Source organism: Mus pahari, chromosome 17 (genome assembly GCF_900095145.1).
Source record: "Mus pahari chromosome 17, PAHARI_EIJ_v1.1, whole genome shotgun sequence".
In the NCBI taxonomy this organism is placed as follows: Eukaryota; Metazoa; Chordata; class Mammalia; order Rodentia; family Muridae; genus Mus; species Mus pahari.
In genome coordinates, this window is record NC_034606.1 from 56,534,805 (window position 1) to 56,556,761 (window position 21,957).

The 21,957-nt window shown below is 40.8% G+C and overlaps 1 protein-coding gene across 1 annotated transcript in view; it reads left to right on the plus strand.

Moving 5' to 3' along the window:
* Lrrk2 (leucine rich repeat kinase 2) overlaps positions 1 to 21,957 on the plus strand; it is a 142,040-nt gene that overhangs the window by 75,851 nt on the left and 44,232 nt on the right. Inside the window, exons 30-36 of the mRNA XM_029547872.1 lie at positions 189 to 316; positions 2,132 to 2,350; positions 5,587 to 5,788; positions 6,788 to 6,876; positions 13,015 to 13,202; positions 14,079 to 14,233; positions 16,101 to 16,247. Coding sequence (XP_029403732.1) covers positions 189 to 316; positions 2,132 to 2,350; positions 5,587 to 5,788; positions 6,788 to 6,876; positions 13,015 to 13,202; positions 14,079 to 14,233; positions 16,101 to 16,247 — 1,128 coding nt within the window. The remainder of the gene's footprint in view (positions 1 to 188; positions 317 to 2,131; positions 2,351 to 5,586; positions 5,789 to 6,787; positions 6,877 to 13,014; positions 13,203 to 14,078; positions 14,234 to 16,100; positions 16,248 to 21,957) is intronic.

A 21,957-nucleotide genomic window follows, 5' to 3' on the forward strand; every position in this document is an offset into this window, starting at 1 on the left:
GAATGGACGCTCCCCAGAGAGCAATGCCAGCACCCAGCAGAGATGTCTAAATTGCTTGGTTGGCAGCTAATAGTAGTTCTCAAAGCTGTCATGGGAATGACGTCTGTTGCTTGTTCTCCTCCAAAGGATTTGCTGTGCCCCTGTGTTACTTCATGGGGAAGACTCAAACTTCTGATATCTCTTTTTAGGTCGTGAGGAATTCTACAGCACTCACCCCCACTTCATGACCCAGAGAGCTCTCTACCTGGCTGTCTATGATCTCAGCAAAGGGCAGGCAGAGGTGGACGCCATGAAGCCCTGGCTCTTCAATATCAAGGTGATTGATCTCTTTTGATCAAGCAGAACTAGAGTATGATCGTTGCTCACTATTGTATGTTATGCTTCTGGTGTTCTGTTAAGACTGAGTCTCACTGTGTATCCCTGGATGCCCTGGAACTCTCTATGAATGATCACGAAGGCCTGAGATTCACAGGGATCTGCCTGCCTCTAATGTTTGAGTGTTAAGTTTAAAGACGTGTCCTCCCATACCCAGCTACATTGTTATTTTTTTAAAAAATGTCTTTATAAAGTGATATATCTAGAAACAAAACAAAACAAAAAAAGTTCCTTCAATTGTTTAGAATGTTCTTTCCTTTCCTCCCTTCCCCCCTCCCTTCCTCCCTCCCTCTCCCTTCCCCTCTCCCCTTCTCCCCCTCTCTCTTTTTCTTTATTTTTACATTAGAAGCATCCAGAGTTTGAGTAATGATATGGAACGGAGAATCCCACACGGTTGCATGTCACTAGGCTCTGAAATCCTGTTATGGTGTAAAATAAGAAAGCACAGACACACAACTGATTCTGATAACACTGTTTTGTTAACTGACATACCAACTCCCCCAACTTAAAACGGAGTCATACCAAACATACTCTGCACATGGCCAGTATATTTTCAGTGACCTTTTAGTGGGAAGCGTTCAGATCCTGCCTCTGGAACAGCCCCAGACTGTTTGTCTCCTATCTTTGGTCTCTCTGTTTTATTATTTCTTTAATGTCTACCTGCTGCACAGCTGACAGCTCTTCCTTTGAATATGACCTTTTGAATCAAGACTGTGACAAGAGTCCCTGTGCTTGCTGTCTGTTGCCCCAGGGAGCAGTTCTGGGAGTAAAACTCCTCAGGAGGGCTTGCACCAGGAAGGACAGCCGGGCACAGGATTTGGTAGCTCATGGACTGTATCTGGTAATTAGGATCTTCCTTAAACACGTGCTTTCTTGAGTTCACACAGAAACTCAGGCAAATATTACAGTAGCAATACGGCTTGCTTCTGTGGGTTTTGTCTTCCATTCTCCAAATTTCATGACTTTAAAGTGAATTTAGAACATAAAATTCTCAGCTAAAGAAAGAAATGTAATCAGCGCTGCTTTGATGTAGCTTGGGGTTTACCGAATGTTCATTTTATTTAGAAGCACAGCTTGCAAACAACTTGCTCCGAGCAAACATTAAAATAAAAGGAAAACTATATTGTGGTTATGTGGGATTCTGGAAGCGGTAAGAGTTGGACTATAAAGGGCATAATAATAATAATTTTTAAATTGTTTTAGGATTATCATTTTTATTTAGGTTTAAGGGAGAAATCTCAGGTGCCAGTTGCTGCTGTAACAGCCTACCCAAGCTGGAGTGGTTTAGAAATTACAGAGATTTTGCTCATACAGTTCTGGAGAGAGGGAAGTCTAGCACCTTGGGGCTGGAATCTGTGAGGCCATTCTTGATAATGTCATTTCATGGTGGGAGGTGGAAGGGCAAGAGTTCTCATGCTCTATGGCAAAGGGACAGGGAGGGGACCTAATATCAGTTAGCAGGTATCGGTGAGGACCGTCAAACCTGTTCCTTGGGCTATATCCTTGGGAGTTGAGCCTCTCATATAGCTCTCAAGACGCTGCTGTATCACAGGGTTGCATTTCAAGACATCTTTTGCAGGAAGGTTCACACACTAGCAGCAAGGAAAGACAGCTGTTACTATGTGACTCTGAAGTCCTTGAGTCTGTCATTGCTGCAGCACGGAGTATCATACATATAGCAGATTTCAGCAGAAATGTAACCAGGAAGGTTTTTTTCTCCCCGGAAACAGGACGTGTCTTGTCTTTGTTCCCTTAGGCTCGTGCCTCTTCTTCCCCGGTGATTCTGGTGGGCACCCATTTGGACGTTTCCGATGAGAAGCAGCGCAAAGCCTGCATAAGCAAAATCACGAAGGAACTCCTAAATAAGCGAGGATTCCCCACCATCCGGGACTACCACTTTGTGAATGCCACCGAGGAGTCGGATGCGCTGGCAAAGCTTCGGAAAACCATCATAAACGAAAGCCTCAATTTCAAGGTGGGAAGATGGGCGCCCCCTGCAGGCTATTAGATGGTCTAGGTGGGAGAGTGTGTGCCTCTTGCAGGCTGCTAGATAAGTAAGCCTTTCCATTTTTTGTCTTATTATGCCTCTGCTTAGAAATGTCAGAAACCTTGGGGAGAGAGCAATTATCTGGAAATTGTAGGTTTTTTTTTCATAGCTCAAAACGATGAAAGTACTTTCATTTTAAAATTATTTATTTATGCCACACTTCATTTATAATTCATGGAAGTGGAAATAAATATAGCTAGAGGATCCTGAGAAGAAAGAAGAATTGCCAGGACACCGAGAAAATCATCCGGATGTCCGATCACCCAGCTTCCTCTCTAGGGGTTCCATCCAGAGGCTAAAAGAGAAGGTGGTGCCTGGGCCTCATGTCCTCTGCGACACTCGGTCGTATCTAGCACAGCAGTTCCCAACCTTCCTAGCGCTGCGATCCTTTAGCACGGTTCCTCGTGTTGTGGTGAACCCCCAATCATAAAATTAGTTTTGTGGCTACTTCATAACTATAGTTGTGAGCTCTTTATGAATGATAATGTAAATATCCGTGTCTTCCAATCATCTGAGGTGACCACTGTGAAAGTGTTATTTTGGAGGGGTCGCCTGAAAGGATCGTTTGACCTCCCGCCCCCTCCCACCCCTGCACCTAGAGTAGTCACAACCCCACAGGTTGAGAACCACCGCTCTAGGCGCTTCCTTTGCGTGTCCCTGTTTTGTTTGTATCTTGATCAGTCTACATGGTTCCTTCATAACTCTTGTTCAGGTGGTTTCAATTTTTTTTCAATTCCAATTTTGCCCTTTAACATTGCCAGTTGCCAAGCCTACTGGCTGGCATTCAGCAATCTTTAAATAATTACCGAATTCGTATAAGCTAGATTTCATCCTAAGACTTGTGTTTTAAATTCCTGTCACTCTCTTTGATAAACCACATGTTTAGGAAAATAGTAATAGATGGGTCACTAGGAAGAGCGCTCTTTTCCAGTATTCACAGGAAGGGAAAACGGATGAAATGTCTAGAGAGCGCTCTGGGTGCTTTAGACACAATGATAGCCTCTCTGTTGGCTCTGGAGATGTCAGAATTTGTGACCAAAGACTCGTTAGACCTGTGTATCCCAGAGAAATTACTTACTGGGCCACAGGCACTCTCAAAACAGCTCCAATTTGGATGCTGAATGAAAAGCTCCCGCTGTGCTCTGCAGTGCCCTGTCAGCTCAGCTCTGTCACACTCTCACAGGTTCTGGTCCTCTCAGAAATGGGCCATCTGTGGATGGGTTTGTCTCTGTAGTGCCCCTGGGGCTGTAATTGCACCCGAAGAATTCCTTTGATACTTGGAGCGATTTTATTCGTTTTTTCCTTTTTCCTTTGTTGCTAAAGCCTATATCCAGTGTTTAAAATTCCATCTCAGAAGGTGACTTTGTTTTGTAAAAGCCTGAATTTGGTTGAAGCAAGCCTGTAAGAGAAGTGCTTAGGTCGGTGGTGTGGGCTGATGCTGCTGTAGGGAGGTGACCGGGGTCAGTAATCCAGGTTCAAACTCCGCTGAGACAGCTGCAGGTTATTATCCCTGTCAATCAGTGAGACCAGATTCCTCCTACGTACATAGGAGCCTTTCAAACAACTCCGTACAGAGAAGCAAAACGTCCTTCCTGGGATGGCAGTGTTATCAGGAAAGAATGGGTTTTGCTAATGCTTCCTCATTCTGGCATGCTGGTTTGAGCATGCGCTGGCTTGCCTCGGTGGCTCGTTCAGAGACAGGTGTGTGAGCCCACCTTTCTGGGACCTTGTTTCTGGTTGACGCTTACAACCCTTCTTCAAGGAGCAGCTTTGAGTCGATTAGAGAGCATCCAGCCCCATCTCATTTGTCTTTTCCTTACAACTCGACTCTCTCCCAATCTTTCCTTGTATTTATAAACATAAACCTATGTTCTTTAGAAGGGTTTTTGTTTTTCTTCCTTACATCGGCCCGGAAATGAGTCCGTTACCAGGCGAAAGGAGAAGGGTCAACAACGCAGTCGGTTTGAACTGCATCCCTTTCCATTTTCTCCAGCCCATTGCCTGAGCAGGCATCTTTTTTGCTGCCTGGTACCCGCCCTTCAGTACTCCTCCCTCGCTTGATTTGCGTCCTGTGAGACATTCGCTTGTTTCTATAGGTCAGTTTCCTTCCTATACTTAAAACATAATCTTGAAATTGAAGTTTTATGTCGTCTTAATTTGTGAGAAATGACGAAAAACATGATGGTTAAGTAGGATTATAGATTGTTCTTTGGGACAAGGGTCATATATATTCCTGAATGACTGTTTGTAGAAAAATATGGGAGCAATAGTTCTGGATGCTGGAAACAAAGCTCTTGGTGCAATTAGGGAGGAGAGAGCCACAGTTTTGTGTTTATGTGCATCGGAAAGACCCAGATTTTAGAGCCTAAGAATTCAAGTAGAAATTCTGATGGGAACTAATGGAGGCATCTTATAGATCCAGACACGGGAAGAGGTTGCCCCCTGGTGGTGGTCAGAGGCAGTTGGCTGCTATTTTTAAGAGTTGCATTTCTCTCTAAAAGGGAGTGGAGAAAAAGTCTAAAAAGCTATCTGTTATAGAAACTACTATCTCAAGACCCTCACTGAAAAATCTCGCTGTCTCTCATCGACTGCTGCAGACAATGGGCTTTTTGTCAGGTTGGGATCGTTGGTAGCTAAATAAATCGCATTTTCCAGAGTTTCAAGTTCCATGAAAAAACAACTTGGTGAGATGTTGTGTTTCCAGTTCTAACTCTTGATATCTACAGTTCGCTAGTCCAATACATGTGGATATATTTTTATCTCAGAAAGAAATATCCCAAGCTCTCATAATAGACTTATCTTTTACCCCTGCCCCAGTGCTTTGCATATAAACTCAGTGCATTACGAAATGAGATCATTCATTCTTGGTTAGTTATTTTTCTTTGTTTCTGAAACAGAATTTTTGTATTACTAGATAACTATTTCCATGCTCTTTTATTCACAGATTTTTTCCCTCCAAATTGACTCTATGTCCATAAATTTCTTACTTTAATTTCATCTTCTATTCATTACCATTTAGATAGATTTCACATCATGTTTAAATTTTATTTAAAAAAAAAACCACGTGCACTGTGTAAAAACTGTTATAGCTGAATTTACCATATAACCCATCTGTGATTTAAATAGATTTTATTTTTTACACCTTGTCATTTGTAATTTCATAGATTCGAGATCAGCCTGTGGTTGGGCAGCTAATTCCAGATTGCTACGTAGAACTGGAGAAAATCATTTTATCAGAGCGTAAAGCTGTGCCGACTGAGTTTCCTGTAATTAACCGGAAACACTTGTTACAACTCGTGAAAGAACATCAGCTGCAGCTGGATGAGAACGAGCTCCCACATGCTGTTCATTTCCTAAATGAGTCAGGTTCGTATGTTCACTCTGGATTCTGGTCTTCAGTGTTATGCCATGACAATTTGAAGAGATATCTGAACCTTGTGTATAATCCACATTCAAAATTTAAGAGAAGGTCAATAAAATTCTTAAACAGGTCACTGATGGATTTTATCTATTGGAAAGGCCACCATGTGTATGAACACTGAATCATATACTGTATCCTAAAAAAAAAAAAAAGAAAGTATACTTAGAAATGTTCTAAGGACAAAGTAAGAAAGAATCCTTGTGTGGGAAATGAAGGAAGACATATGGGTTCTGGGACTCAGATTTGCTATTATGAGACACCCAACCCACAATGAAACAATGTAACAGTGTCCTTTCATAATAACTCATGTTTGAGTGAAAGTTGATTTTATGTAAGAATTATCACTGCTGTGGTGCCCTGGGGCCACTTTAGGCAGCAGAAAGTGTAGTGCAAGCTCTCTCTGTTGCTTAGTCTTTGATCACAGTGAACCATCTCAGTACACTGCACCACCAAGCCATGTCTAAAGCTTGTGATACCTGTCAGTTGATTGTAGTCCCAGAGTAAACGGCTAGGAAACTGTTTTGATCCATGTATTCTGTTGAATGGAAAATACCTTCAGGAGTACCTTTCTTCATGACCCTTAAATCAGATATGAAGTATGTGTTGGTTCTTATCTATATGTAAGTTAATATATCCATACTATGCATATAGAAGGTTCAAGAGAATATTATAAATTTGCATTTATTAATGTATACTTTTCAATGCATACTGGTATTTCAAATATACTTATGAAATAATATGGACAAAGATATGAACAAGTGGTATAGCCTGGAAATACTTCCCTCTATGCTGTTGGGGCTTGAGAGCTGAGGACAGCAAGGTCAGGGTCTCCAGGGTCCTCCTGTGTGAGATCCTCAGTGTAACCAGCTACATTGGAGTCTCTGGGGCTTTCTTTGTATTACTCCACATCCCACTTCTCACTGCTTGATGAATTTCCTCTGCAGGAGTTCTTCTGCATTTTCAAGACCCCGCCTTGCAGCTAAGTGACCTGTACTTTGTGGAACCCAAGTGGCTTTGTAAAGTCATGGCACAGGTTGGTGTTTTACCTTTGGGGGACTAGGGGCAACGGTTGAAGAGCAAAGTAGGGGTTACCCAGAGCATTTAGAATTTTAGTGTTTGTGATCAGAGAAGGCTGTAGACCACTTGACAGGGAAGACTGCTGGGAAAGCTTCCTGGAACGGACAGGGATCTGAAAGTTCACAGGCCTTTGTCTTCAAGTCATGGGCAAATATCTAAACCTCAGTGGTAAGTTAGGTTGCTGGCTTCATTAAATGAACAAAAGCATTGTGCAAGTCTTTGATGTAAATATGTTATGAGTGAACTGGGCTGGTGAGGCTATGAAATCTGTCTAAGGCAGGAAAGCCAGGTAGTGTGTGCTCGGTAGTCAGTACTTGGAGGCTGAAGGCAGAAGCATCAACAGACAGACATTCCAGGTCATTTTCAGCTATGTAGAGTTCCCGACCAGCCTGGCACACATGCATCCCTGTGGTCAATACAAAACAAAATAATTTAAAGACGAGAGAAGGTACTTTTTGAGGCTCTAGCTATTTATGCTTTTGAAAGCTATGTTGGTGATTATCTTGTTTTCTGTTCATGTTTAACACAGAAAATGACTTATCCTCCCAATAGTAGAACATTAGCAATAAGCTTATGTAGAACAAATACCAAAAAAAAAATTGTAGGGGGTCTTTTGGTAGGGTTGATAGCATCATATTGTCAACCTACTTTCTAGACTACAGCTGTACCATCTCAGCTTTGGCAAGTAAAATTCTGTCTGGGCACTTCAAGATAGTGTAGGGTCATATAGGGCCACCGCAGCTAAGGACTGCTGTGTTTCATTCATCCATAGCTCAGAAGAATGTAGGGACAAGACCTCTAGCTCTTACATTCATTGGCAATTATTTCATTTATGAACATAATTTGCAGCTTTACACATGGCTCCCCAAGTCTCTAACATGATTATCTCTTTTCATATTGGATATGTCTCTTCCATTTAAACCACAATGCTAATTGAATTTCTTTAGGCAATCTTGAATAGTACTGCTTAAATCTATTTAAAGATAAAAGGGAAGTGATTTTGAAGAGGGAACTCAGTTGAGGCTAAATCCTATACCCGGGCACTGGAGAGATCATTTCAACATGAGTGTAATTGGCGTTTATTGCAATGTATCTGTTCTAGTGGTAGATATATTTAAATTGTTTTCCACATTTCTATCCAAATGCAGCAGAAGGCATGAATTGACTGTGTATGAAATGGTGCCCTGTCTTAGGGGCACAGTCTCTGGATTGAGCACATCTCTTCTATGTGTGAACAGTTTTCTCTTGTTTTAAACTTTTGTGTCTTCTCTTAAATAAGGACAATTATATTTCCTTTCTTGTTGTTTCTCTAACTTGATATAAGCGAGAGATAAATGGTAGCCTTATATCTAGCACTGATTTGACCTGTCTGATAATTTAAGGCATACTTTTTTTTTTTTAATTTAAAAATAACTTCAAGACAATCCAAGAGGTAATGAAAGGAAGATGTCAAATACGGAGTCAAATAGAAAGTATATGTGGGTGAACACATTATCCAGGAGAGTGTCCATTCACCCTGTGGGGTTTGTTGCCGCAGACGGACTCTCCTGGGGTCCCTGATCTGCGGGGAACGGGTCTCTGGTTGCAGGTGAGCGAGGATTCGGCGAATGAGGGGTGACAAACAGACACGGACACAAGAGAGTGTGGTATCTGAATGCAAATTGTCAAATTGAGCATCAGACTATTTATACAGAAGAAAACAGGGAAGTAGGTACACAAAAACAGAGGAATGCAAACCTGGAAGGGCTAGCAGGAAACAACTGGGATAACATAAAATGTTCACAACTGGGATCAAAGACAGCCTCACCTAAAGACAATTCAAAGTCAGCAGCTGGGGGCAAGGGCTTAATCTCCTTGTCAAAGATCCTATAGTCCACCTTCCCCTTAGGCCATTGTAATGCTAGTGTATGGGTGTAACTCAGCTACCTATGGTTCTAAGTATCCACCCTGGTGCCTTTTAGATCACAAACTTCCTTCTTCCTCGAGTGATAAATTCCTTTGTTGGGCAGCGACTAGCTGCCTAGACCCCAGGGGTCATCTCAAGGACTGACTACCCAGAATCTGATAAGTCTATGTATTAAGGGAAAGCACATGGATCTGTTTCCCAACTAAAGCAAGGACATTGGAACATTCGTTATACAAAATGCCACCATTCCAGGAGACTGAGTTCCCTTGAACTTTTGCCTCGGGACAGCGCCCAGGTTTTTTGGGGCCTGTTGGCGCTTGTCACTACTGGAAAGAATGTAGCAGTTTGTTTTGTAAGTCCAGCACCATGGCAGACAGAAACTCTATAGAAGTAAGAGGATAATGTTCCCCCAAACTGATAAGTTTCTATTTACTTAACACACATATATAATGTTATTAGAAGGTAGGCTTGTCTTACAGAGGAAGGAATGGGTTCACGTAAGTTTGGGCAAAAGCCCCAAACCAACCAAACAAAATACCCCATGACAAAAAGCAAAAACAAAAACTCTGTTTCAGTAGGCGCAGCAACTCACCCGACCAAATGTAAACCCAAACCAAACCAAAGTAGGTTCCTACCACGACCACAGAAAAGCGTCTGAAGATTCTGTGGAGTCATTACTGTGAAAAGCCAGGGAATTTCTGTTAGCTTAAGTATAGTTCTAGGATGCCAATTGAACTGAATTTGGAATCAGGGAGATAGGGTCTCATTCTGTAGAGAACTAATTATGCAGCCTAGAGAACTAATTATGCAGCTCAGGTTGGTCTAGAACTCACTGGTAGCCCAGCCTGGATTTGAACTCACAGCAATAGCCATGCCTTAGCTTTCCAAGAGAGAGACCCCTTCCCTTTCCTCCCTGCTCCTTCATGATCCCTCCTGAGACCCCAAGCCCAGGAACCTTCCCTCAGCTTCCCTCTCTTCTTCCCAGCCCAGGCAAAGGCATCTTTATTAATCAGTCATGAATAACTAGGGGGTGGGGCAGGGGAGGGGAGAGCAAGGTTTACACAGCAAACTGCTATAGGGAAGAATCTCCTCCTAGGGGTAACCAGATCCTGGGGGCCAGTAGTTAGCATTTGAATACATAGCAGCGCCAGACCAACCCCCCCCACCCCCCCCACCCCCACAAGGAATGACTTCTGTAATTGTGGTCCTGGTGAAGAAGGTCTAATGAACACGCATGCTGTGCCCCGAGGGATATATTTGCAAAACTCATTCAACTGTACAGTAAAGAGCTACTAAAGAGACCTATGCGACCAATCAGGGGGTTCGGTGAATTATTCTTGGTAAAATACGTCAGAGATATCGCCTATAATTTCTTCGAAAAGAACTATAATTTAAGCATCTGGGTTGGTAGATAAAAGAAATTATAGGTCTTTTAAAGTTGATAAAATTAAGATAATATTTCAGATTTCATCACTGTTTGAAGGGCCACTCCCAAAATTGGAAACTGAAAATGCTAAGTGTTTCTTATTTCCACTATTTCTTTTTTTTTAATTACGTCTTTTACTTTTGAAATTATGATATAATTATACAATTTCCCAGTCCCTTTAGCCCCTCCAAACCCTTCCATATACCCCTCCTTACCCTCTCCCAAATCCATGGTCTTAAAAAAAAAAATTGCTGTATGCACACATATATCAATGCATACATACACATTTCTAAATAAACTTTGCTCAGCCTGCACAATGTTACGTGTGTGTGTGTGTGTGTGTGTGTGTGTGTGTGTGTGTGTGTGTGTGTGTTGCTGACCTTTTGATACTGGATAACTAATTAGTGAACGCTTCCCTTCGTGAGCCTGTCTCTGCCTCTAGTTCTCACTTCTCGCTTCTCCTGGAGGATGGAGGTCTCCTGGGCTCCGCTCTATCCACTTCAGCATGTCAATTGGTGTCCTCCTTGTTAAGCTAATATTTGGGCAGTCGTGCTGGTGAGAAGTTCCGGAGAAAGTTCTGATGTGCCTAGAAGACACAGTCTCTTAGGGAACTCCATTTGTCTTTCACCATCTTCCCACCCTCTCTTCTGTAATGTTCCCAGAGACTTAGTTGTGAGAGTTATTTATTAATGTATCCATGGAGACTGGGCTTTGAGGGTCTGCATTTTTTTTTGGGGGGGGCTGGCCTCTGGGGTATGGGACCACCACTCATACACCACTCAGGGAGGCAAAATAAAGGGGGCTGCCTAGGTACACTCAGGGACCCCAGACACCTCATTAGCATGAAGAACTCTAAGCTCTCGGCTACAGGACAAGTTGTTACAACCCTCTTAGTGGGGTGTCCTGATCACGTGCTCCCGGACGGACGGACGGACGTCTGGTCAGGAGCTAGTTCAAACTTCTGCCGTTCTTAGTGGAGAGTTTTATCAGGGTTCTGAACTGGCTGCTACCTCACCAGTTCTTCTGTCTGGTGGCACGGTCGCCTGCCCCACGGGGCTTCGCAAACCCGCATTTCTGTAGGCTGTGGTTTTCTGTAATGGTTTCCATCTGTTGCGAAGAATCTCCTTGATGAGTTATCACTTTTTAAAGATTTATTTATTTATTTTATGTATATGAGTACAGTGTAGCTGTCTTCAGACACATGAGATGAAGGCATCAGATTCCATTACAGATGGTTGTGAGCCACCATGTGGTTGCTGGGAATTGAACTGGTAGAGCAGTCAGTGCTCTGAACCACTGAGCCATCTCTCCAGTCCCAGTAATGACTTACCTAATCTTCATTAGTCTGTGTAGTTACTAGAGATGTGTTTGCTGTCAATTTTGAGTTTTACTGAATTATAGTAAGATACCAGAGGTTATTTCAATTTTTTAACTTTGTAAATATTTGTTTTGTGTCCCAGAATGTCACCTATTTTAGAAATGCTTCTGTGTGCAGCTAATAGAATGTTTATTCTTTTGTGTTTGGGTGTGATATTCTGTAGACTTAGGTTAACTCCATTTATCTTATGGTGTCTATTACTTCTGGTGTTTTTCTGTTTATTTTCCGTTAAGATGACCTGTCTGTTGGAGAATTCACCTACTATGATTGTACTGATATTAATATGTGTCTTTAAACCAATTTTTAAAAGTGAATGCAATTTGATGCACCAGAGTTTTATGTATGAATGTTTAGAACAATAATGTCTTCTTTGGCTAACTATTTCCTTGATTAGAATGAAATGTTTCTCTTTATCTCCTCTGATTGGTTTTGGTTTGCAGTCTATTTTGTCCGATATTAAGGTGACAATGCTTAATTGCTTCCTGGTCCCATTGGAATGGAGTATGTTTGTCCATTCTTTTATTCTAAGGCAGTGCCTATCTTTAGCAACAGATAGGTGGCTTTTGTTTCTTGAACCATTCAGTCAGCCTGTGTCTTTTGGTTGGAGAATGGAAGCCATTGATATTTAAAGTTGTTAACAAAATATGTGTGTGTTCACTGCAACAACAACAAAAATAATAATTACCTTTTATAAGATTCTACAGCCAGTGGTAGAACCTGAATTTGGACTTAGGTCCTTTGGAGCCAACTTCATATTCTTTTGTTTTGTTTTGTTTTTGCTTTTTGTTTTTGTTTTTCGAGACAGGGTTTCTCTGTATAGCCCTGGCTGTCCTGGAACTCACTTTGTAGACCAGGCTGTCCTCGAACTCAGAAATCTGTCTGCCTCTGCCTCCTGAGTGCTGGGATTAAAGGTGTGTACCATCATGCCTGGCCCACCTTCATATTCTTAACTGGCACAGTAATAGCCAATGCCTCAATGGTGTTGAATTCCCCCAGGTGTTGTTAGAGGGCACTTCCCCTGCTTCTCTTCTGATGTACTAACTCACGTTTGCTCAGTGGAAGCCTGCAGCCAGGAGTGGTCATACTACCCCTTTTCTCTTCCATTGGTAGAAGTTGACTCCTGTCAAGGAAACGTCCATCTATATGGCCAACCTGTCAGGTAACTATTTAGACAATAATTTCTAGGAACATATAGGATATGCCTGTGATGAGACTATAGAATGAGTGCTGGGACTGGGACGAAGAAGATCTGGGTTCTCCTTAGTTCTCCAAATGCTTCTAAACTCAAGATCCCAGTGGGATTCCAGGCTATCTGGCTGCGGCAGAAATTTGATCTTGCCTGACTGTTCTAACTAGACAGTGATTGTGAGTCGGGATCTTTCAGATCTTGACAGTGAAAGTGGACGGCTGTCTGAAACATCCCAAGGGCATCATTTCCCGGAGAGATGTGGAAAAGTTCCTTTCAAAGAAAAAGCGATTCCCGAAGAACTACATGATGCAGTACTTTAAACTATTAGAAAAATTCCAGATCGCATTGCCAATAGGGGAAGAATATCTGCTGGTTCCAAGCAGGTAAGACAGACCTTAAAAAATCCAATAGAAATTAACCAGATTACATTATTTTGGTTGACAAAGTAACTTTTTTTTTCTGTAATAGATACACTAATGTTTAATTTTCAGCTTTGGTAAGCTTTCTGGCAATGTGTGACATATATTTTGAAAAAAAAAGCTGCAGTTGATTAATATTTAAAAAGATAAATGATTTAATGCATTTAATGGCTATTTGGCTTAACACTCATTATTTGAAACAGATTAATGGTAAAGCAGTGTGTGCACATGGGCATCCATCTTTACTTGGCAATTTAGCAGTTATATTGTATAAGGGAAATTTAAGGGAGAAAGTGAGTTTCCAAGAGAGTTTAAAATGAACAGGGCATCATGGTGGTGGTGTTGGGGGGGTATATTCTAATTTTGTAGAGAATTCTCATATTGCCTTGGAAGTAAATGGGAAATGTTCTAAAGTGCCAACAGTTCAAATTACCTTAATGGATACATCCAATTCCAAATATAGATATGTAGTTGTTTCTAGGATTGAATGTATTTATTCAAGTTTCCTGTAATCTTAATATCTGCCTTGGCACTAATTGTCCTAATGTATTAGTGCACATAGGATTGTTGAAAGTTTTTTATTAATCCATCTACTCCATCTGTGCATACATTTGAACTGATGAAGTGACCTCCAAATTCTTGATGTAGAAGATCATAGGCCAAGAAATTACTATTTTTAAAAACGCCATTGTCTGGAGTAGCTATTTCCTTGGGATTGAGGCAGTGAAAACTCAGGCCACCAGACACCACGCTGAGGCCGCCATGCTCAGACCTCCAGGTTCCTAGGCCACCATGCTCAGGCCGCCATCGTGGGTTTCTGACAGGTTCTGTCCTTTGCAGCTTGTCTGACCACAGGCCAGTGATAGAGCTCCCCCACTGTGAGAACTCTGAGATCATCATCCGGCTGTATGAGATGCCATACTTTCCCATGGGATTTTGGTCAAGATTGATTAACCGATTACTTGAAATCTCTCCCTTCATGCTTTCTGGCAGAGGTATGTACTTACTCAAGCTACTCTTGGGACAAACTTGAAAGAAATGGTAAGAGGAACATGTCATTTCCCAGAGTTAGCCTGTTTGGAAGGCAAGAGTGGGTAACACATGAGCATGCACCAACTTACACAGTTTTCTGGAAGAAAAGGTCTTAGTTCTTACATTAGATATATTTGCATCAGCTGTGAGCACTCTACTTCCCAAGACTCAAGAAACAGGGAACACTTTAATAGGTGGGGTTTAGTGGAAGCCACTGGTTTAAGCATTCAACACACACACACACACCCTCTTACACTGTCACACATGTGTACACACAAAAACATACATATACCCATATGTACACATACTCACACACATACATACAAGTACCCACACTCGCACACATACACATAAGTACATGCCACTCATACATATACATACATGTACACATACATACACACAAGAATACACATTCATATATATGCATATAAGTATATACCACTCATACATGTACACATACACATTCACACACATACATAAATGTACACACACTCACATATACACACACATTCACACACTCATACACATACACACATATATTCACACACATACACATGTATTTACATGTGTGTATCTGCGCCACTTGTGTGTATCTGCATGGGCAGAAAACACTTTGGACTGGGTTCGTACTGAAGAGCTAAACATCCTAAAAGAGAATGGGCTGCAAAGGGAAAAATGAATGCCTTGGCAGTTTGCGCTGATCAGAGCATGACCCTTATTAATCAGACAAGGATTAATAGCTTGTCTTTTTTGGTACCCTTAGCCCTCCCCCGAGTCTCTCTGTCTCTCTCTATCTCTGCTGTGCGGTCCGATCATGAGCGGAGATGTGTCCGGAAGGCGGGTCCGAGCAAGTGGGCGGAGACGACGTTAGTGGTTGATATGAGCGACAGTGGGCGGTGACAGTGGGCGGTGATGACGACGTCGTAGGTCGGTCTGACGATGCTGCATTCTGGGAGATCTGGGGAGGTCTTCTTAATAGCAATCCCGTGCATCTGCAAGGTGCACAATATGATGTTTAGAGGGAGAGTGGTTAGTGGAGGTGAGAGACCCCAACATTCACACACATACATACATGTCCATGTACTCACACACATACACACAAGTACACAGACTCACATATGTGTACACATACATACAAACTCCCTTACACATACACTCTCTAATACACATATATACATATACATACACATGTACAAATCAACAAAGAATAATATGGAAATAACCAATGTGTAACTCAGCAACTGTAACAGGTCTTGGTCTTCTTTGAGAAGAATTCTGATCCCTCTCTTCTGCCCATCTCTCAGGGACTTTAGAGAAAGGGCAAAATTATGTGTATATGGTAAGGTTTGTTTCCAAAGTAAGGAGCATTATAACACTACAGGGAAATATTAGGAGGGGTGTTGGACAAAAGATAACACAAGTGTTACTGGTTTTTGAAAAATAGCTTGTCTTTTTTGGTACCAATGAATATAAAGGTAGTTAAAATGCACTTCAAAGTTCAAGAATGGTGCTAATATGAGAATTGATTTTTTTTAAAAAAAGACTGAAAGCTTACTTATGATTATTTATATATTAATCATGTCAAACTCTGTATCATGAGTTTGTACTGTATATTAGGTAGTATACAAAGTAATTAACTTAGACAATTGAAATATTAAGGAAATATTTTGAATTCATTTGAAGAAGGTCTCATAATTAAGGTCTCATAATAATTAAGCATGCTCATTTCAAAACAAATATATATTATTGTTTAAGTGGCAGGTTTTTCCCATCTAGTTAATGAAGCAGTTAGTAATTGGTGGATGCATATGGATCTATTTAAACTTTCAGAGAGAGCACTACGCCCAAACAGAATGTATTGGCGGCAAGGCATCTACTTGAATTGGTCTCCAGAAGCATACTGTCTGGTAGGCTCTGAAGTCTTAGACAATCGCCCAGAGAGTTTCTTGAAAATCACGGTTCCATCTTGTAGAAAAGGTGAGGAAATTAATTATATGTTGTCCCCCCCTCCCCCTGACCCACAGACATGGAGACCTCAGCTACTTAGGAGGCTGTAGGAAGACTCGGAATCCAGGAATTCAAAGCCAATCCAGTAAATTTCCCATTTTTCTTCTCCAGTTTTGTGACAAGTTGTAAGGCTAGTGAACACTTTTGTTCTTTGTCTTCTTTTGAAAGTTTTTCAATGATTACATTAAAGAATTTTGGGCAGTGGTGGGAGAGAAGGTCTTTACCTGGTTGGTCCAGAACTAGCTACATAAACAAGGCTGGCCTTGAACTCACGGAGATAGATCCACCTGTCTCTGTCTTTTGAGTGCTGGGACTAAAGGAGGAAAGTACACCTGGCTAATTTTTAAATTTTATTTGTATGGGTGTTTTGCCTGCATGTGTCGCTGTGTACCACTTACCAACCTGGTGCCTGTGGAGGCCAGAAGAGGGCATTGGATCTCCCTGAAGTGGAGTTACTAGGGACGGGGTCCTCTGTAGAAAAAGTCATGGGTTTCATCTTGACATTTTTGCACATGTATGTCTTCTTATCCTTCCCTACTATCCTCATCTGTCTCTCTTCTGCCTGTCATTTCTGCCTTCCCCAAGAGTTCCCTTCTGCTTTCGCAATACACATGTGCAGATGTGTGTGTGTGTACATATACATATGTATGTATGCATGCATGTATATATCTAGATTCTGCAAAAGAGAGAGACTCTATGGGGTTTGTTTCTGTGTTTTACATCTACCATGCCATTCTGTCCTGTTTCCTTTTCCCTCCCTTTGAACCTCTTCTTCCCGTATGTGGCCCCATCTACATCCATGCATTTTCTATAAAGGATATTTGTATCTAAATATAGATTGAACAAATGAAAGAAAACTGAGGGCATTTATATTTCTGAATCTAGTTTATCTGGATTAGCATATCTTAGTACTGTTTCCCAGCAAATGAGATAATTTTATTTTTCTTAAGGCTGAATAAAACTCTAATATGTATGTATATTATAATATACATATATAATATGTATAATATGTATATATAGGTATGTGTGTGTCTGTCTCTGTGTATATGTATGTATGCATGTATGTATATATGTGTCTATCTCTGTGTATATGTATGTATGTATGTATGAATTCATGTATATATGCGTGTGTCTGTCTCTGTGTATATGTATGTATGCATGTATGTATATATGTGTCTATCTCTGTGTATATGTATGTATGTATGAATGCATGTATATATGCGTGTGTCTGTCTCTGTGTATATGTATGCGTATGCATGTATATATGAGTGTGTGTCTGTCTGTCTGTGTATGTATGCATGCATGTATATATGTGTGTCTGTCTGTGTGTGTATGTATGTATGCATGCATGTAAATATGTGTGTGTCTGTCTCTGTGTGTGTGTATGTATGTATGCATGCATGTATATATGTGTGTCTGTCTCTTGTGTGTGTGTATGTATGCATGTATATATGTGTGTGTGTATGTGTGTGTTAATACATGTCACATTTTCTCTATTCATCTGCTAGTGGACACTTGGGCTAGATTCCTGTCTTAGCCGCCATGCACATTACAGCAGTAGAAGTTCTGTGCAGGGGTGTTGATGGTGGCTCTGATGACATCAGGCAGCTTCACAGCTGCCGTGTGAGTGTTCAATAGTTCTGGTTTTAGTCATTTTTGTGGAAGCCCCATGCTGATTTCCAACGTGGCTGTCCCAGTTTGCATTCTCACCAGCAAGGAAGGAGGCTCTTCCTTCCCACATCTTGACAGCACTGTTTTGTCATCTGTTTTCCTGATGTTCATCTCAACTGGGCTAAGATGGAGTCCCCCAAAGGAGCTTCAGTTAGATGTTGAACAAGTTTTTAAACCTTTCCTGGCTATTTCTGTTCCTTCTTTGAGAACTGTGTACTCTGTTTATTAATCCATTTCCTGAATGGATTAAGAGGATTTTTATGATTAGTAGGTTGTCTCTTACATTGCCTGACTGTTTTTATTTAATTTGAAAAAGCTTTTAAATTTGTATACGGTCCACGCTTGCTATTACTTTCTGTGCCATTAGAGTCCTTTTCAGAATGTCTTTGCCTTTGTCTGTATCCTGAAGTGCTTTCCTTCTGTTTCTTCTGACAGATTTAGGGTTTCAGATCTTACATTAGGTTCTTAGATCCAGTTTGATTTGGATTTTGTACAGGGAACAAATTATTTTTTTTTCTAGTTTTGTGAAAAGTTGAAAATTTTAATGTTACTTAGAGTGAATTACTAGACTGCTTTGGGTCACAGTAGCTGTCATAATATTGGCAGTAATGACCAATAATGAGGTCATTACTGTATATCTTTTTTCTAATGTCTTCTCCAGTCCTTTTTAATTTGTTGAGGTAGGATACATTTACTATTTTCAGGTACATTAAAAAATATATATACATATTCCACCTTTGTTCTTTTCCTTCTAACCAATCTTCACCTTCCTCTTCTTCAATTTCTTTCTATGTTTCAAAGATTTTATTATGGAAGTCTCAGTTAATTTTATTCCTAGGAATCTTTTTTTTTTTCATTTCGGAAGCAATTGTGTACTGAATTGTCCCCTAAATTCTTTCTTATTGAGTTTATTATTGGTGTAGAATACTTACTGGTTTATGTATGTTGATTTTGAATCCACAAATTTGCTGAAAATGATGAAAAGTTACAAGAACTTATAGTAATTTTATGGTCCTTTAAGCACATGTTCCTATAATGAGAAAATAGGGTATTTTAAATTTTGTCTTTCATATATTTATCTTATTTATGTTTTCTCATCATTATAGCTAGGCATTAAGTAGTATATTGAATTAAAACGGAAAGAGTGGGTATCCTTATCTTGTCCCGGGTTTTATAGGAAATGCTCTTAGTGTTTCTCAAATTGACATGTTGACATAAATACACACTTTGTGACACTGAGGTATGTTCCACCTGGTTTCAGTTTATTCGGGGCTTTTATTTTGAGAAATTTTGAAACTTGCCAAGCAGTTCTGTATTTATTGAGATGATTACATATGATTTATGTTCTTAAGTATTGTTCTGTTTGGCATTTATTGTGTGTAGTGATCCACTCTTAAATCCCTGGCTAAGAAGTCAGCTTAGTTACAGGACATGGTTTTTATACATCTTGAATTCAGTTTCTAAGCATTTTGGCATCTATGTTCATGAGGGAAATTGGTCTATAGTTTCCTTCCTTCCTTTTTCTTCCCTCCCTCCCTCCTTCCCTCCCACTCTCCCTCCCTCCTTTCCTTCCTTCTTTCCTTCTTTCTTCTTTCCCTCTCTTTAAGATTTTTGTATAGCCCAGGTTGACTTCAAAGTTGTGTGTAACTGAGAATGGTGGTCTTGAACTTCTTACTTTCCTGTGTCCATTTCCTCAGTCTGGAATTAGAAGCGTGCAGTCCTTGTTGACATAGCGTTAGTGGTCACCAGGCCCTCATATTATACACGCAAGGTAAGCATCTATCATCTGAGCTCTGTGCCAGCCCCCTGGGGTTTTGTTGGTTTGTTTGAAGTATCAAGGCCATGCTGGCTCTGTAGTGTGAGTTTGGTTGTGTTAATTTCCTATTTTATGGGATAGTGTGAGGAACATAGATGTTAGCTTGGGTTAAGTGTTCGGGAGGATTGGTCAGAACCTGTCTGCTCATTAGCTTTCCTTTGCAGAGATACTTTCAATTATCGGTCCTCTCTTGTTGCTTGGACGTCTGTTAGAGCTGTCGCTAGCCTCTGGACTTAGTTTTGGTAAACCCCGAAACTCATCCGTGCGGTCTCTTTCCTAGTTCTGAGCATGTATGTTTCAAAATATTCCCTCTGATCCTCTCATTTCACTGTTGTCTGCCTTTAGCATCCCACTTCCTCTCTGAATTTATTAATCTTTTTCTTTCCTTTTCTCTGGCATCTGTTCCAGCAGTCCCTTCATGCCCAGCTTTGGCAATGTGAGTCCTTTCCTTGGGTTTACAGCATTTATCATTATTTTCCTGCTTATTCTGTGCAAGGAACTATTTGATCCTGCATATTGGTATCCATTTTACAAATTTCAGCCATGATTTTAATATTTTTTTGCTGTCTACAACCTGGGGTTTTAGCTCATTCTTGTGTTTTCCTGAGACTTTAAAGTGCCTCCTTAGGACATTTGAGAAATTTTACTTTCTTGTGCAAGCGCTTACCACTGTAGCCGACCCTCTCTGCTACCTTCATTGTATTCGCTGTACACCAGGCACTCTGCTGTTGTACATTAGTTTTCATCTGATGTCAGACATTTTTCGTTTCCTTCCTCGTCTCTGTAATAACTACTGTTATTCAAAGTCTTTATTGTTCATTCCAAGTGCTTTATTTTATTTCCGTATATTCATACAATAGGTTTTTACTTGCAACTGCTTTCTGTTATCCTGCTATTTCCTGATGGGATGCAAGAAATTATTCTCCTTTTTTCATATTTATTAAAAATTATTGGTGCTGAGTCAAATCTTGCTCCTATATGTTGGAAGGAAAGCTCTTCAGATATCTGTTCAGTGCATGTGAGTTGTGGCAGTTTAACTTGGCTGTTTCCCCTCTCCTTTTGTTTGGATGAACTACCTAGAGAAGAGAGGGCACTGATGAGGTCACTCACTATTATTGTATCGGGACTTGTGCAACACCCTTATGCCTATTAGTGTTTGCTTTGTGAAACTGAGAGACTCAGTATTGGGTGCAGTCACACTTACAATTGTGATATATTCTTGATGAATTGGCCCCTTTATAATTATATAGTCACTGTGATATCTTGTGACTTCATTTTTTTGATGTCTAAGTTATTAGATATCAGAACTTCCCAGCTTGTGTTTGGCTTTAGCTTACGTCTATTATTTGACTCCTGTCTGACAAGGGGAGCTGTTTGTCTGCATTTGGGTGTACGTGCAGACACGTGGTTATTTGAACCCTTCTTTTTTTTTTTTTTCTGGTATGGTTATTTATGTGGAGCCTTTTATACTTAAGGTTTACATTAAGAGAGGTTTGATAATTCCTATGGTTTGGCTAACTCTTGTTCCAATTGCATGGTTTTTCTACTCAGTCTTTCCCTTCTCCATTGCTGGAGTTAGGGTTTCATTTTGTACTGGGCATGACTGACTCACTTCGAGGCCCCCTTTCTTTGTTCTTCTCGTGATGTCACTCTTGCGAATGGAGCTTCCCCCATATTGTTTCGCACATGGTATTGCTACAGTTTTCTACTGCAGTCCCAGCTTGGTGGTCATAAGACCCATTAGTTTTGTTTATCCTCGTGTGTTTTTATTTCTCAGTCGATTTTGAATATTAGCGTTGCTGAATTGTGTTATTATGCAGTTTCCTGGTTTTAGGGTTACTAAGGGAGGTTGGATGTTATTCGAAGGTTTTTATCTTACAAGCGAGTTGGACTTTTTGTCTTTATAGATTTTTTTTGTCATTATTTATTTTTACACTCTGGATTTTATTCCTCTCGTCTGTACACTCTCTGACTGTTCCACATCCCATACCTCTTCCTGAACCCTGACTCCACCAGGATGGCACTCCGCCCAAACCATACCTGTAAACTCCCTGGGTCCTCCAGTTTCTTGAAGGTTAGGTGCATCTTCTCTGATTGAATCCAGACCCTAACCCTAACCCCTAACCCTAGCCCTAACCCTAACCCCTAACCCCTAACCCCTAACCCTAACCCTAACCCTAACCCTAACCCTAA